The 17983-nt window shown below is 49.6% G+C and overlaps 4 protein-coding genes across 5 annotated transcripts in view; 1 reads left to right on the forward strand and 3 right to left on the reverse strand.

Annotated features, from left to right (window-relative positions):
- Positions 1-17983, reverse strand: part of LOC146009797 (uncharacterized) — a 928908-nt gene that overhangs the window by 660726 nt on the left and 250199 nt on the right. The window lies entirely within an intron of this gene.
- LOC146009834 (uncharacterized) overlaps positions 1-17983 on the reverse strand; it is a 547900-nt gene that overhangs the window by 527708 nt on the left and 2209 nt on the right. Inside the window, exon 3 of the mRNA XM_083150362.1 lies at positions 16740-16916. Coding sequence (XP_083006488.1) covers positions 16740-16916 — 177 coding nt within the window. The remainder of the gene's footprint in view (positions 1-16739; positions 16917-17983) is intronic.
- Positions 1-17983, forward strand: part of LOC146009794 (uncharacterized) — a 381786-nt gene that overhangs the window by 210483 nt on the left and 153320 nt on the right. The gene's annotated exons all lie outside the window — the stretch shown is intronic.
- The window catches only part of LOC146009796 (uncharacterized), a 562226-nt gene that overhangs the window by 87467 nt on the left and 456776 nt on the right, over positions 1-17983 (reverse strand). The window lies entirely within an intron of this gene.

A 17983-nucleotide genomic window follows, 5' to 3' on the forward strand; every position in this document is an offset into this window, starting at 1 on the left:
TTACCGTCTGGGGATATAAAGAGATGTCTCTCGGATGTATTCACGTGGCGGTTTCCATCTGCTGAGAATAAAATATATATGAATACTATATAATATTACCTTGAGATACTGCCAATGGGTCTGGGAGAGGTTGAAGGAGTGGTAAAGGTCAGGTGTAGTTAAGGCGACAGACTTGTGTTGGGTTTAATGTGTAATTACTGCACCTGTTGTACAGGCTTCTTTGCGTGTTACAATTAAAACAATAAAAAAACTGCATCACCGAGAACCTGCCTATCGTGTGTACTATTTTCTATGACTCTGGTGGCCAGTAAGTGGATCCTCAGCTTGGCTTAGGGACTAGAGACAGAATGTTCCGGTATATGAGAGTACGGCAGGAAGGCCATAACAAAAAAAAAAAAGCAGATGAATCAAGAACCCTGTATAAAATTCTGAACTGTGTAAAATCTGTTGTGTGCACTGGACAAGAAAGAGTTTCTTCCATTATCTTACGGTGATGCTTAATTGATGTTTTACTGATAAACTTGCCGCCTATCTCACAGGTGAGGCACAAAACAGGTCACCGGACTGGACTCAGAGAAAGGGGTTTGAACGGTAAGTTCTTACAAAAATCCCCTTTTCTCTTTCGTCCAGTCCGGTGACACAGCTCACGATAGGATGTTCATGAGCCGGTCCTTTGGGAGGGTACGCTCAGACTGCCAGTTCTCATCACTGCCCGTCCAAATGAAGCGTCCTCCGACGCAAACTCATGGAACCTGTAGAATTTTGTAAAGGTGTGAACAGAGGACCAGGTGGCTGCCCTACACAACTGCTCCGCCGTAGCCCCATGGTGCACAGCCCATGAGGAGGCAACTGACCTTGTAGTATGGGCGTTTATGCAAGATGGCACAGGTCTACCTGCCTTACAGTAGGCAAATGCAATAGTTGATCTCAACCAGCGGGCTATAGTCTGCTTTGAAGCAGGCCACCCAATCTTATGTACATCGTACAAAACCAGCAGCAAATCCGATTTGCGAACATCCTTTACTCTACTGATATAGATTCGCAATGCGCGAACCACATCCAACTTTTTCAAACTGTCCCTATTCCTCGTTCCCTCAGGCGGGGAAAAAACCGGGAGAACTATGTCCTAAATTAAATGAGGGCACTTCCTTAGGTAGAAATTTAGGTACTGTTCTGAGCACAGCCCTGTCATCATGGAAAAATCAAAAAATGGTGACTTGCAGGACAAGGCACCCAACTCCGACACACGCCTAGCTGAGGCGATGGGCAATAAAAAGGTAAGTTTCCAGGAAAGATATTTGACAATCTCAGTGGCTCAAAAGGAGATTTTTGCAACATAGATAAAACAAGGGACAAGTCCCACGGTGCCACCGGCTGTCGGTATGGAGGCTTAATCCTGGTCACGCCCTGCAAAAAAGGTCTGAACCTCTGGTAACAGAGCCACCCTCTTTTGAAAGAAAATGGATAGTGCCGAAATTTGCACTTTCAAAGACTGTAAGCTAAGTCCGGACAAAAGGCCATCCTGTAGGAACTCCAGTAGCCTCGCCACCTTAAACCTAGATGTATGAACTCTCTGCCGTTCACACCACCTGATGTAGATCTTCCAGACCCGATGGTAATTGGCCGCTGACACTGACGTTTTTCGGGCCCTGAGCATGGTCTGAATAACTGCATCTGAAAAACCCTTCTTTCTTAATAAAGAGGACTCATACGCCACGCCGTCAAATTGAGACGAGCTAGGTCCAGGTGTAGGAACGGTTCTTGACTTAGTAAATCCGGACGAAGAGGAAGTCACCACGATTCCGTTGATTAATCTCAGGATGTCTGAGTACCATGACCTCCTGGGTCAATCTGGTGCAATCAGTATGGCTGGTACTCTCTGGTTCTTTAGCCGCTTCAACACCCTCAAGATCATTGGAAACAAGGGAAAAATGTAGACCAGACTGAAACACCAAGGGATTGTCATGGCATCCACCGCCCAAGCTGACGGGTCCCTCGCCCGGGAGCAAAACCTCGGTACCTGACAATTGTTCCTTGACGCCATAAGATCTATGTCTGGCAGTCCCCAGCGGTCTACAATCTCTTGGAAAACTTCCGGATGAAGTGACCATTCCCCCTCCAGCAGATCCGCCCTGCTGAGAAAGTCCGCCTCTACATTCCGGATCCCCAGAATGAACACAGCTGACAGTGCTGGCACCTGTACTTCCGCCCAGGTGAAGATCCTCACAATCTCTTCCATTGCCATCTTGCTGCGAGTTCCTCCCTGATGGTTTAAGTATGCCACGGTTGTGGCATTGTCGGATTGAACTCGCAATGGTAATCCCTTCAGAAACTCTTCTGCTTGGCACAAGGCATTCCATACTCCGTTCCAGTATGTTGATAGGAAGCCTGTATTCCTCCTCGGACCAAAGACCCTGTAACCGTAGGTGGAGGGCAACCGCTCCCCAACCCCTGAGGCTGGCATCCGTTGTAATGACCAGCCAATCCCAAGAGCAAAGGGACCGCCCCATCTGCAGAGTCTCTATCTCTGTCCACCATTCCAGGTATACTCTCGACTCCTGAGACAGAACCAACCGTTCCTGCTTCATGGTCTTCGCATTCCCCGACCAGCACGATAGGATGTTCCACTGGAAAATCCTCGAATGGAATCTGGCAACGTCTCGAAAGTTTCTACCATTTTGCCCAGCAACCTTACCTCTTGCCACAACGTTGGTGCAGGAGCCTGAAGAATTGTCAGCACCATCTGCCGAATCTCCACTGCCTTGGGGGTTTGGTAAGAACACCCTGTGAAGGTGTAAGTCTAGAATCACCCCGAGAAATTGCAGACTCTGAGGGTGTGTTAAATGCGACTTGGGAAGGTTTAGCACCAAACCCTCCTCTTGCAAGAACTGTGTCGCGATACTCAGGTGTTCCTGAAGTTTTCCTGCGACTCCGCCTTGAATAAAAGGTCGTCCAGATAGGGAATAATTACTATTCCCTTCAGACGTAGAGCTGCAGTCATGACCGCCATCACTTTCAAGAACACTCTCGGAGCCGTAGCCAAACCGAACGGCAGGGCTTGAAACTGCCAATGGTCTTCTCCAATTGAAAATCGGGGAAGGGACTGGTGATCCTTGTAAATGGGCACATGGAGGTATGCATCCTGAATATCTACCGATGCCAGAAACTCCCCCGGCTCTATGCTCAGGAGCACAGAACGCAGGGACTCCATGTGAAAATGATCTACAAGTGCAGATTTAAAGATTTTAAATTTAGAAAATAGGCCTTAAAGACCCGTCTGACTTGGGGACTAGGAAAAGGATCGAATAAAATCCCCTTTCTTTCTGAGGTACCGGAATCACCACTCCCGTCTCCTTGAGAGACAAGGCTGCCCCTAGAAGGGCGGACCTCAGTGACGCAGTCCGAGGCAAAGGCGTAGAAAACAAAATCTCTTTGGTGGAGTTCCTGAGATTTATCCGGTAACCCTCGGAAATGATGGAAAGGACCCAAGGATCTACTATGGATTCCCTCCACCTGTCCCGAAAGTGCAGGAGGCGACCCCCCACTCTGAGCCCAAAACGGGGAGTCCCCGCCCTGTCATGCAGAGGACTTATCACTTTTTGCTGCATGCTTCTTTGTAAAGGCCCCAAACCGAGCCTTGGAATTCTTTCCTCTGCCGGCCTGACATCTACCATGGCCAGACTGTCCTCTATTGGACGCTCCGCCCCGAAAGGACGGCTTGAAAACTCCAAACTTGGAGCCTGAACTCTTGGAAGTGGTGGGGAGGAAAGTACTCGCCCCCAGTAGCCTGCTTAATGATGGCTTCCAGCTCCGAGCCAAACAATAACTCCCCCTTAAAGGGCAAGTTCTCAAGGGACTTCTTGGACTCACTATCAGCTTCCCACGCTTTGAGTCAACGAGCCCTTCTAGCAGAGACTGAGGTTACAGACACTCTGGACGCCATTTTAGCTCCTTCCTCACAAACATACTCTGCGGTAGATCTCAACTTTCTCCCAGTATAAAAGCCTCAGAATTTTGGTGGAGTAGCCCAGACAGCTCCTCCGCCCACTTGATCATTGCTTTAGTGACCCAAGCAGACGCGATAATAGGCCTCAAGGTATAACCCACACCTTCAAAGATAGCTTTCAAGCAACCTTCCACCTTTTTATCCACCGGGTCTTTAAAGGCAGCACCCCCCCCTGGACAGGCAAGGCAGTGGCTTTAGACAGTCTAGCAACTGATGTATCCACTAACGGGGCTTTCTCCCATAACTTGCTATGTTCCTCCGGCATAGGGTACATATTAGCATATCTCTTTGCCATTAACAGTTTATCAGGAGTCTATCCTGCTTCACTCAATAAAGAAATCATTCACTCATCAGAGGGAAAACACACAGGGTCCCTGCGACTCTTTTTAAACACACAGGAGACCTCAGGCACAAAACAAGCAGAACATTTCAGTTCTTGTGTATTATCACGGCGCCCGCGAAATCACATGTAAAAAAAATAAAATAACATCCCATGCAATATCGCAGCCGATTTGCATGCTATTCCATCCTGGCACACCCCCATTAGCCAATGGATCCTGATGTATGAGATACACCAAAGAGTGCGGGGAAGAGACTGGTCAAATCTCAGGGCTGGTAACACACAGTGACATGATGTGAGGGGGAGAGCAGGAGTATAATAGGGGCTGATGGCTGCTGATGTATGAGATACACCAGAGAGTGCGGGGAGGAGACTGGTCAGATCTCTGGGCTGGTAACACACAGTGACATGATGTGAGGGGGAGAGCAGGAGTATAATAGGGGCCGATGGCTGCTGATGTATGAGATACACGATATACACCACAGAGTGTGGGGAGGAGACTGGTCAGATCTCTGGGCTGGTAACACACAGTGACATGATGTGAGGGGGAGAGCAGGAGTATAATAGGGGCTGATGGATCCTGATGTATGATATACACCACAGAGTGTGGGGAGGAGACTGGTCAGATCTCTGGGCTGGTAACACACAGTGACATGATGTGAGGGGGAGAGCAGGAGTATAATAGGGGCTGATGTATGAGATACACCAGAGAGTGCAGGGAGGAGACTGGTCAGATCTCTGGGCTGGTTACACACAGTGACATGATGTGAGGGGGAGAGCAGGAGTATAATAGGGGCTGATGGCTCCTGATGTATGAGATACACCAGAGAGTGCGGGAGGAGACTGGTCAGATCTCTAGGCTGGTAACACACAGTGACATGATGTGAGGGGGAGAGCAGGAGTATAATAGGGGCTGATGGCTCCTGATGTATGAGATACACCAGAGAGTGCGGGGAGGAGACTGGTCAGATCTCTGGGCTGGTAACACACAGTGACATGATGTGAGGGGAGAGCAGGAGTATAATAGGTGCTGATGGCTCCTGATGTATGAGATACACCAGAGAGTGCGGGGAGGAGACTGGTCAGATCTCTGGGCTGGTAACACACAGTGACATGATGTGAGGGGGAGAGCAGGAGTATAATAGGGACTGATGGCTCCTGATGTATGAGATACACCAGAGAGTGCGGGAGGAGACTGGTCAGATCTCTGGGCTGGTAACACACAGTGACATGATGTGAGGGGGAGAGCAGGAGTATAATAGGGGCTGATGGCTCCTGATATATGAGATACACCAGAGAGTGCGGGGAGGAGACTGGTCAGATCTCTGGGCTGGTAACACACAGTGACATGATGTGAGGGGGAGAGCAGGAGTATAATAGGGGCTGATGGCTCCTGATGTATGAGATACACCAGAGAGTGCGGGGAGGAGACTGGTCAGATCTCTGGGCTGGTAACACACAGTGACATGATGTGAGGGGAGAGCAGGAGTATAATAGGGGCTGATGGCTGCTGATGTATGAGATACACCAGAGAGTGCGGGGAGGAGACTGGTCAGATCTCTGGGCTGGTAACACACTGTGACATGATGTGAGGGGGAGAGCAGGAGTATAATAGGGGCTGATGGCTCCTGATGTATGAGATACACCAGAGAGTGCGGGGAGGAGACTGGTCAGATCTCTGGGCTGGTAACACACAGTGACATGATGTGAGGGGGAGAGCAGGAGTATAATAGGGGCTGATGGATCCTGATGTATGAGATACACGAGAGAGTGCGGGGAGGAAACTGGTCAGATCTCTGGGCTGGTAACACACAGTGACATGATGTGAGGGGGAGAGCAGGAGTATAATAGGGGCTGATGGCACCTGATGTATGAGATACACCAGAGAGTGCGGGGAGGAGACTGGTCAGATCTCTGGGCTGGTAACACACAGTGACATGATGTGAGGGGGAGAGCAGGTGTATAATAGGGGCTGATGGATCCTGATGTATGATATACACCACAGAGTGTGGGGAGGAGACTGGTCAGATCTCTGGGCTGGTAACACACAGTGACATGATGTGAGGGGGAGAGCAGGAGTATAATAGGGGCTGATGGATCCTGATGTATGATATACACCACAGAGTGTGGGGAGGAGACTGGTCAGATCTCTGGGCTGGTAACACACAGTGATATGATGTGAGGGGGAGAGCAGGAGTATAATAGGGGCTGATGGCTGCTGATGTATGAGATACACCAGAGAGTGCGGGGAGGAGACTGGTCAGATCTCTGGGCTGGTAACACACAGTGACATGATGTGAGGGGAGAGCAGGAGTATAATAGGGGCTGATGGCACCTGATGTATGAGATACACCAGAGAGTGCGGGGAGGAGACTGGTCAGATCTCTGGGCTGGTAACACACAGTGACATGATGTGAGGGGGAGAGCAGGAGTATAATAGGGGCTGATGGCTCCTGATGTATGAGATACACCAGAAAGTGCGGGAGGAGACTGGTCAGATCTCTGGGCTGGTAACACACAGTGACATGATGTGAGGGGGAGAGCAGGAGTATAATAGGGGCTGATGGCTCCTGATGTATGAGATACAACAGAGAGTGTGGGGAGGAGACTGGTCAGATCTCTGGGCTGGTAACACACAGTGACATGATGTGAGGGGGAGAGCAGGAGTATAATAGGGGCTGATGACTCCTGATGTATGAGATACAACAGAGAGTGTGGGGAGGAGACTGGTCAGATCTCTGGGCTGGTAACACACAGTGACATGATGTGATGGGGAGAGCAGGAGTATAATAGGGGCTGATGGCTCCTGATGTATGAGATACACCAGAGAGTGCGGGAGGAGACTGGTCAGATCTCTGGGCTGGTAACACACAGTGACATGATGTGAGGAGGAGAGCAGGAGTATAATACGGGCTGATGGCTCCTGATGTATGAGATACACCAGACAGTGCGGGGAGGAGACTGGTCAGATCTCTGGGCTGGTAACACACAGTGACATGATGTGAGGGGGAGAGCAGGAGTATAATAGGGGCTGATGGCTCCTGATGTATGAGATACACCAGAGAGTGCGGGGAGGAGACTGGTCAGATCTCTGGGCTGGTAACACACAGTGACATGATGTGAGGGGGACAGCAGGAGTATAATAGGGGCTGATGGCACCTGATGTATGAGATACACCAGAGAGTGCGGGGAGGAGACTGGTCAGATCTCTGGGCTGGTAACACACAGTGACATAATGTGAGGGGGAGAGCAGGAGTATAATAGGGGCTGATGGTTCCTGATGTATGAGATACACCAGAGAGTGTGGGGAGGAGACTGGTCAGATCTCTGGGCTGGTAACACACAGTGACAGGATGTGAGGGGAGAGCAGGAGTATAATAGGGGCTGATGGCACCTGATGTATGAGATACACCAGAGAGTGTGGGGAGGAGACTGGTCAGATCTCTGGGTTGGTAACACACAGTGACATGATGTGAGGGGAGAGCAGGAGTATAATAGGGGCTGATGGCTCCTGATGTATGAGATACACCAGACAGTGCAGGAAGGAGACTGGTCAGGTCTCCGGGCTGGTAACACACAGTGACATGATGTGAGGGGGAGAGCAGAAGTATAATAGGGGCTGATGGCTCCTGATGTATGAGATACACCAGAGAGTGCAGGGAGAAGACTGGTCAGATCTCTGGGATGGTAACACACAGTGACATGATGTGAGGGGAGAGCAGGAGTATAATAGGGGCTGATGGCTGCTGATGTATGAGATACACCAGAGCGTGCGCGGAGGAGACTGGTCAGATCTCTGGGCTGGTAACACAGTGACATGATGTGAGGGGGAGAGCAGGAGTATAATAGGGACTGATGGCTCCTGATGTATGAGATACACCAGAGAGTGCGGGAGGAGACTGGTCAGATCTCTGGGCTGGTAACACACAGTGACATGATGTGAGGGGGAGAGCAGAAGTATAATAGGGGATGATGGCTCCTGATGTATGAGATACACCAGAGAGTGCGGGGAGGATAGGAGATTATTACTCACCTGTGCTGAAACTCGTAGAGATTTCCTTCCCCTTACACAGATGATCACCCCTCACATACGTCTCTTCTCCCTCTGTATCTTCTGCCTTCATATCAGTCACATACGTCTCTTCTTCTCCCTCTGTATCTTCTGCCTTCATATCAGTCACATACGTCTCTTCTTCTCCCTCTGTACCTTCTGCCGTCATATCAGTCACATACGTCTCTTCTTCTCCCTCTGTATCTTCTACCTTCATATCAGTCACATACGTCTCTTCTTCTCCCTCTGTACCTTCTGCCTTCATATCAGTCACATACGTCTCTTCTTCTCCCTCTGTATCTTCTATCTTGATAACAGTCAGGGATTCACCCTATTTTAAGACAATAACATTACACAGTATAATATCAGTGTATGAGACACACAGCTTCTGTACAGATCATATAGTGACAGTCACTTTGGGGAGACCCTAAATCCCACCTACCTTCTCCTCCTGTGGGGTCCTGTGATTCTCCTCTGTACAATCCTGGGAATACAGAGGACGGGGACATCTCTCTGGGGTATTCCTGTTACTGGGCCCATCTGTAGGAGACACGCAGTGACTGAGGACATTGTATATATGTGATTATCCTGGGAATACAGAGGACGGGGACATCACTCTGGGGTATTCCTGTTACTGGCCCATCTGTAGGAGACACACAGTGACTGAGGACATTGTATATATGTGATTATCCTGGGAATACAGAGGACGGGGACATCTCTCTGGGGTATTCCTGTTACTGGGCCCATCTGTAGGAGACATACAGTGACTGAGGACATTGTATATATGTGATTATCCTGGGAATACAGAGGACGGGGACATCTCTCTGGGGTATTCCTGTTACTGGGCCCATCTGTAGGAGACACGCAGTGACTGAGGACATGGTATATATGTGATTATCCTGGGAATACAGAGGACGGGGACATCTCTCGCGGGTATTCCTGTTACTGGGCCCATCTGTAGGAGACACACAGTGACTGAGGACATGGTATATATGTGATTATCCTGGGAATACAGAGGACGGGGACATCTCTCGCGGGTATTCCTGTTACTGGGCCCATCTGTAGGAGACACACAGTGACTGAGGACATGGTATATATGTGATTATCCTGGGAATACAGAGGACGGGGACATCTCTCTGGGGTATTCCTGTTACTGGGCCCATCTGTAGGAGACACACAGTGACTGAGGACATGGTATATATGTGATTATCCTGGGAATACAGAGGACGGGGACATCTCTCTGGGGTATTCCTGTTACTGGGCCCATCTGTAGGAGACACGCAGTGACTGAGTACATTGTATATATGTGATTATCCTGGGAATACAGAGGACGGGGACATCTCTCTGGGGTATTCCTGTTACTGGGCCCATCTGTAGGAGACACGCAGTGACTGAGTACATTGTATATATGTGATTATCCTGGGAATACAGAGGACGGGGACATCTCTCTGGGGTATTCCTGTTACTGGCCCCATCTGTAGGAGACACGCAGTGACTGAGTACATTGTATATATATGTGATTATCCTGGGAATACAGAGGACGGGGACATCTCTCTGGGGTATTCCTGTTACTGGGCCCATCTGTAGGAGACACACAGTGACTGAGGACATTATATATATGTGATTATCCTGGGAATACAGAGGACGGGGACATCACTCTGGGGTATTCCTGTTACTGGGCCCATCTGTAGGAGACACGCAGTGACTGAGGACATGGTATATATGTGATTATCCTGGGAATACAGAGGACGGGGACATCTCTCTGGGGTATTCCTGTTACTGGGCCCATCTGTAGGAGACACGCAGTGACTGAGGACATGGTATATATGTGATTATCCTGGGAATACAGAGGACGGGGACATCACTCTGGGGTATTCCTGTTACTGGGCCCATCTGTAGGAGACACGCAGTGACTGAGGACATTGTATATATGTGATTATCCTGGGAATACAGAGGACGGGGACATCTCTCTGGGGTATTCCTGTTACTGGCCCCATCTGTGGGAGACACACAGTGACTGAGGACATTGTATATATGTGATTATCCTGGGAATACAGAGGACGGGGACATCTCTCTGGGGTATTCCTGTTACTGGGCCCATCTGTAGGAGACACGCAGTGACTGAGGACATGGTATATATGTGATTATCCTGGGAATACAGAGGACGGGGACATCTCTCTGGGGTATTCCTGTTACTGGGCCCATCTGTAGGAGACACGCAGTGACTGAGGACATGGTATATATGTGATTATCCTGGGAATACAGAGGACGGGGACATCTCTCGCGGGTATTCCTGTTACTGGGCCCATCTGTAGGAGACACACAGTGACTGAGGACATGGTATATATGTGATTATCCTGGGAATACAGAGGACGGGGACATCTCTCGCGGGTATTCCTGTTACTGGGCCCATCTGTAGGAGACACACAGTGACTGAGGACATGGTATATATGTGATTATCCTGGGAATACAGAGGACGGGGACATCTCTCTGGGGTATTCCTGTTACTGGGCCCACCTGTAGGAGACACACAGTGACTGAGTACATTGTATATATGTGATTATCCTGGGAATACAGAGGACGGGGACATCTCTCTGGGGTATTCCTGTTACTGGCCCCATCTGTAGGAGACACGCAGTGACTGAGTACATTGTATATATGTGATTATCCTGGGAATACAGAGGACGGGGACATCTCTCTGGGGTATTCCTGTTACTGGGCCCATCTGTAGGAGACACGCAGTGACTGAGGACATGGTATATATGTGATTATCCTGGGAATACAGAGGACGGGGACATCTCTCTGGGGTATTCCTGTTACTGGGCCCATCTGTAGGAGACACACAGTGACTGAGGACATTGTATATTTGTGATTATCCTGGGAATACAGAGGACGGGGACATCTCTCTGGGGTATTCCTGTTACTGGGCCCACCTGTAGGAGACACCCAGTGACTGAGGACATTGTATATATGTGATTATCCTGGGAATACAGAGGACGGGGACATCTCTCTGGGGTATTCCTGTTACTGGGCCCATCTGTAGGAGACACACAGTGACTGAGGACATTGTATATATGTGATTATCCTGGGAATACAGAGGACGGGGACATCTCTCTGGGGTATTCCTGTTACTGGGCCCATCTGTAGGAGACACGCAGTGACTGAGGACATGGTATATATGTGATTATCCTGGGAATACAGAGGACGGGGACATCTCTCTGGGGTATTCCTGTTACAGGGCCCATCTGTAGGAGACACACAGTGACTGAGGACATGGTATATATGTGATTATCCTGGGAATACAGAGGACGGGGACATCTCTCTGGGGTATTCCTGTTACTGGGCCCATCTGTAGTAGACACGCAGTGACTGAGTACATGGTATATATGTGATTATCCTGGGAATACAGAGGACGGGGACATCTCTCTGGGGTATTCCTGTTACTGGGCCCATCTGTAGTAGACACGCAGTGACTGAGGACATTGTATATATGTGATTATCCTGGGAATACAGAGGACGGGGACATCTCTCTGGGGTATCTCTGTTACTGGCCCCATCTGTAGGAGACACACAGTGACTGAGGACATTGTATATATGTGATTATCCTGGGAATACAGAGGACGGGGACATCTCTCTGGGGTATTCCTGTTACTGGCCCATCTGTAGGAGACACACAGTGACTGAGTACATGGTATATATGTGATTATCCTGGGAATACAGAGGACGGGGACATCTCTCTGGGGTATTCCTGTTACTCGCCCCATCTGTAGGAGACACACAGTGACTGAGGACATTGTATATATGTGATTATCCTGGGAATACAGAGGACGGGGACACCTCTCTGGGGTATTCATGTTACTGGGCCCATCTGTAGGAGACACACAGTGACTGAGGACATGGTATATATGTGATTATCCTGGGAATACAGAGGACGGGGACATCTCTCTGGGGTATTACTGTTACTGGCCCCATCTGTAGGAGACACGCAGTGACTGAGGACATTGTATATATGTGATTATCCTGGGAATACAGAGGACGGGGACATCTCTCTGGGGTATCTCTGTTACTGGGCCCATCTGTAGGAGACACACAGTGACTGAGGACATGGTATATATGTGATTATCCTGGGAATACAGAGGACGGGGACATCTCTCTGGGGTATTCCTGTTACTGGGCCCATCTGTAGGAGACACGCAGTGACTGAGGACATTGTATATATGTGATTATCCTGGGAATACAGAGGACGGGAACATCTCTCTGGGGTATTCCTGTTATTGGGCCCATCTGTAGGAGACACGCAGTGACTGAGGACATGGTATATATGTGATTATCCTGGGAATACAGAGGACGGGGACATCTCTCTGGGGTATCTCTGTTACTGGCCCCATCTGTAGGAGACACACAGTGACTGAGGACATGGTATATATGTGATTATCCTGGGAATACAGAGGACGGGGACATCTCTCTGGGGTATTCCTGTTACTGGCCCCATCTGTAGGAGACACACAGTGACTGAGTACATGGTATATATGTGATTATCCTGGGAATACAGAGGACGGGGACATCTCTCTGGGGTATTCCTGTTACTCGCCCCATCTGTAGGAGACACACAGTGACTGAGGACATGGTATATATGTGATTATCCTGGGAATACAGAGGACGGGGACATCTCTCTGGGGTATTCCTGTTACTGGGCCCATCTGTAGGAGACACACAGTGACTGAGGACATGGTATATATGTGATTATCCTGGGAATACAGAGGACGGGGACATCACTCTGGGGTATTCCTGTTACTGGCACATCTATAGGAGACACACAGTGACTGAGGACATGGTATATATGTGATTATCCTGGGAATACAGAGGACATCTCTCTGGGGTATTCCTGTTACTGGCCCCATCTGCAGGAGACACGCAGTGACTGAGGACATGGTATATATGTGATTATCCTGGGAATACAGAGGACGGGGACATCTCTCTGGGGTATTCCTGTTACTGGGCCCATCTGTAGGAGACACGAAGTGACTGAGGACATTGTATATATGTGATTATCCTGGGAATACAGAGGACGGGGACATCTCTCTGGGGTATTCCTGTTACTGGGCCCATCTGTAGGAGACACACAATGACTGAGGACATGGTATATATGTGATTATCCTGGGAATACAGAGGACGGGACATCTCTCTGGGGTATTCCTGTTACTGGCCCATCTGTAGGAGACACACAGTGACTGAGGACATGGTATATATGTGATTATCCTGGGAATACAGAGGACGGGGACATCTCTCTGGGGTATTCCTGTTACTGGGCTCATCTGTAGGAGACACACAGTGACTGAGGACATGGTATATATGTGATTATCCTGGGAATACAGAGGACGGGGACATCTCTCTGGGGTATTCCTGTTACTGGCCCATCTGTAGGAGACACACAGTGACTGAGTACATGGTATATATGTGATTATCCTGGGAATACAGAGGACGGGGACATCTCTCTGGGGTATTCCTGTTACTGGCCCCATCTGTAGGAGACACACAGTGACTGAGGACATGGTATATATGTGATTATCCTGGGAATACAGAGGACGGGGACATCTTTCTGGGGTATCTCTGTTACTGGGCCCATCTGTAGGAGACACAACAGTGACTGAGTACATGGTATATATGTGATTATCCTGGGAATACAGAGGACAGGGACATCTCTCTGGGGTATTCCTGTTACTGGGCCCATCTGTAGGAGACACGCAGTGACTGAGGACATGGTATATATGTGATTATCCTGGGAATACAGAGGACGGGGACATCACTCTGGGGTATTCCTGTTACTGGGCCCATCTGTAGGAGACACACAGTGACTGAGGACATGGTATATATGTGATTATCCTGGGAATACAGAGGACGGGGACATCTCTCTGGGGTATTCCTGTTACTGGGCCCATCTGTAGGAGACACGCAGTGACTGAGGACATTGTATATATGTGATTATCCTGGGAATACAGAGGACAGGGACATCTCTCTGGGGTATTCCTGTTACTGGCCCCATCTGTAGGAGACACACAGTGACTGAGGACATGGTATATATGTGATTATCCTGGGAATAAAGAGGACGGGGACATCACTCTGGGGTATTCCTGTTACTGGCCCATCTGTAGGAGACACACAGTGACTGAGGACATTGTATATATGTGATTATCCTGGGAATACAGAGGACGGGGACATCTCTCTGGGGTATTCCTGTTACTGGGCCCATCTGTAGGAGACACGCAGTGACTGAGTACATTGTATATATGTGATTATCCTGGGAATACAGAGGACGGGGACATCTCTCTGGGGTATTCCTGTTACTGGGCCCATCTGTAGGAGACACGCAGTGACTGAGTACATTGTATATATGTGATTATCCTGGGAATACAGAGGACGGGGACATCTCTCTGGGGTATCTCTGTTACTGGGCCCATCTGTAGGAGACACGCAGTGACTGAGGACATGGTATATATGTGATTATCCTGGGAATACAGAGGACGGGGATATCTCTCTGGGGTATTCCTGTTACTGGGCCCATCTGTAGGAGACACGCAGTGACTGAGGACATGGTATATATGTGATTATCCTGGGAATACAGAGGACGGGGATATCTCTCTGGGGTATTCCTGTTACTGGGCCCATCTGTAGGAGACACGCAGTGACTGAGGACATGGTATATATGTGATTATCAGATGCTGGGTGTATATAGGGGACCCCCATACCTGCTCTCCCCTGTACAATAAATGTCTCCTCTTACCCAGTGATGTGAGGGGCCGGTGATTCTCAATCATCACGTCCTTGTACAGACCCCTGTGTTCCTCTTTATACTCCCCCTCCTGCATGGAGAGATAGACAGTGACATCCTGACACCTTATAGGCACCTGACACACAATGATACAGTCATCACCCAGACACATCCCCGGTGTTACTGTATAACGTCCCATTCCCAGCAGTCACCTCTCCGGTCACATCCCCGGTGTTACTGTATAACGTCCCATTCCCAGCAGTCACCTCTCCGGTCACATCCCCCGGTGTTACTGTATAACGTCCCATTCCCAGCAGTCACCTCTCCTGTCACATCCCCCGGTGTTACTGTATAGCGTCCCATTCCCAGCAGTCACATCCCCCGGTGTTACTGTATAACATCCCATTCCCAGCGGTCACCTCTCCGGTCACATCCCCCGGTGTTACTGTATAACGTCCCATTCCCAGCAGTCACCTCTCCGGTCACATCCCCCGGTGTTACTGTATAACGTCCCATTCCCAGCAGTCACCTCTCCGGTCACATCCCCCGGTGTTACTGTATAACGTCCCATTCCCAGCTGTCACCTCTCCGGTCACATCCCCCGGTGTTACTGTATAACGTCCCATTCCCAGCAGTCATCTCTCCGGTCACATCCCCCGGTGTTACTGTATAACGTCCCATTCCCAGCGGTCACCTCTCCGGTCACATCACCCGGTGTTACTGTATAACGTCCCAATCCCAGCGGTCACCTCTCCGGTCACATCCCCCAGTGTTACTGTATAACGTCCCATTTCCAGCAGTCACCTCTCCGGTCACATCCCCCGGTGTTACTGTAGAACGTCCCATTCCCAGCAGTCACCTCTCCGGTCACATCCCACGGTGTTACTGTATAACGTCCCATTCCCAGCAGTCACCTCTCCGGTCACATCCCCCGGTGTTACTATATAACGTCCCATTCCCAGCAGTCACCTCTCCGGTCACATCCCCCGGTGTTACTGTATAACGTCCCATTCCCAGCAGTCACCTCTCCGGTCACATCCCCCGGTGTTACTGTATAACGTCCCATTCCCAGCAGTCACCTCTCCGGTCACATCCCCCGGTGTTACTGTATAACGTCCCATTCCCAGCAGTCACCTCTCCGGTCACATCCCCCGGTGTTACTGTATAACGTCCCATTCCCACCAGTCACCTCTCCGGTCACATAGCCGGTGTTACTGTATAACGTCCCATTCCCAGCAGTCACCTCTCTGGTCACATCCCCCGGTGTTACAGTATAACCTCCCATTCCCAGCAGTCACCTCTCCGGTCACATCCCCCGGTGTTACTGTATAACGTCTCATTCCCAGCAGTCACCTCTCCGGTCACATCCCCCGGTGTTACTGTATAACGTCCCATTCCCAGCAGTCACCTCTCCGGTCACATCCCCCAGTGTTACTGTATAACGTCCCATTCCCAGCAGTCACCTCTCCGGTCACATCCCCCGGTGTTACTGTATAACGTCCCATTCCCAGCAGTCACCTCTCAGGTCACATCCCCCGGTGTTACTGTATAACGTCCCATTCCCAGCAATTACCTGAATCATCTTGTTAGTGAGTTCCAGGATCTTCTGGTCATTGTGCCTCTCATGTATCAGTGAGTGAGGTGGAGGCACCGTGATGGGGATCTGGGTCCTGCTCAGTCCTCCTGACACACGGGGACGGCTGCTGGGTGTCTCACACTCACCGGATGTCTTCTTCACTACTGTGTAATCCTGTGTTATTTGGGGGGGGGGGGGGGGGTCATTTGTGTTATTACTATAGATATGTGATGTCACTGTCACCTCCCCGGTCACATCCCTGTACTATTACTATAGATATCAGTGATGTCACTGTCACCTCCCCGGTCACATCCCTGTATTATTACTATAGCTATCAGTGATGTCACTGTCACCTCCCCGGTCACGTCCCTGTATTATTACTATAGATATAAGTGATATCACCTCCCCGGTCACGTCCCTGTATTATTACTATAGATATAAGTGACATCACCTCCCCGGTCACGTCCCTGTATTATTACTATAGATATAAGTGATGTCACTGTCACCTCCCCATATTATTACTATAGATATAAGTGATGTCACTGTCACCTCCCCGTATTATTACTATAGATATAAGTGATGTCACCTCCCCGTATTATTACTACAGATATAAGCGATGTCACTGTCACCTCCCCGGTCACGTCCCTGTATTACTACTATAGATATAAGTGATGTCACTGTCACCTCCCCGGTCACGTCCCTGTATTATTACTATAGATATAAGTGATGTCACTGTCACTTCCCTGTATTATTGCTATAGATATAAGTGATGTCACTGTCACCTCCCCGGTCACATCCCTGTATTATTACTATAGATATCAGTGATGTCACAGTCACCTCCCCGGTCACGTCCCTGTGTTATTACTATAGATATAAGTGATGTCACTGTCACCTCCCCGGTCACGTCCCTGTATTATTACTATAGATATAAGGGTACTCTTTACCTAGAACGGTGCCGCGATTGGCAGTGTCGGGGGTAAAAAATCGCGGGCATCGCGGGTACATTAAAAACGGGTGCGACGCGATGCCCGCGATTTCCCATAGGGATCAATGTTAAAACTGTGATTGGACGCGATTTTACTGTTAAATGCCTCAATGCCCACGATTTGGCCATAGGAAACAATGTTAAATGGGCCACAGAGCCCTAATAGTGCCCTTGAACGGTGAAATGGTCCCCACAATTGTTAACGCCACCCCACGATCAACGTCAACCCGAAGCGTGGCGAGCGCAGCGAGCCCGC

The sequence above is a fragment of the Crinia signifera genome, chromosome 6 (genome assembly GCF_055691185.1).
Source record: "Crinia signifera chromosome 6, ASM5569118v1, whole genome shotgun sequence".
NCBI lineage: Eukaryota > Metazoa > Chordata > Amphibia > Anura > Myobatrachidae > Crinia > Crinia signifera.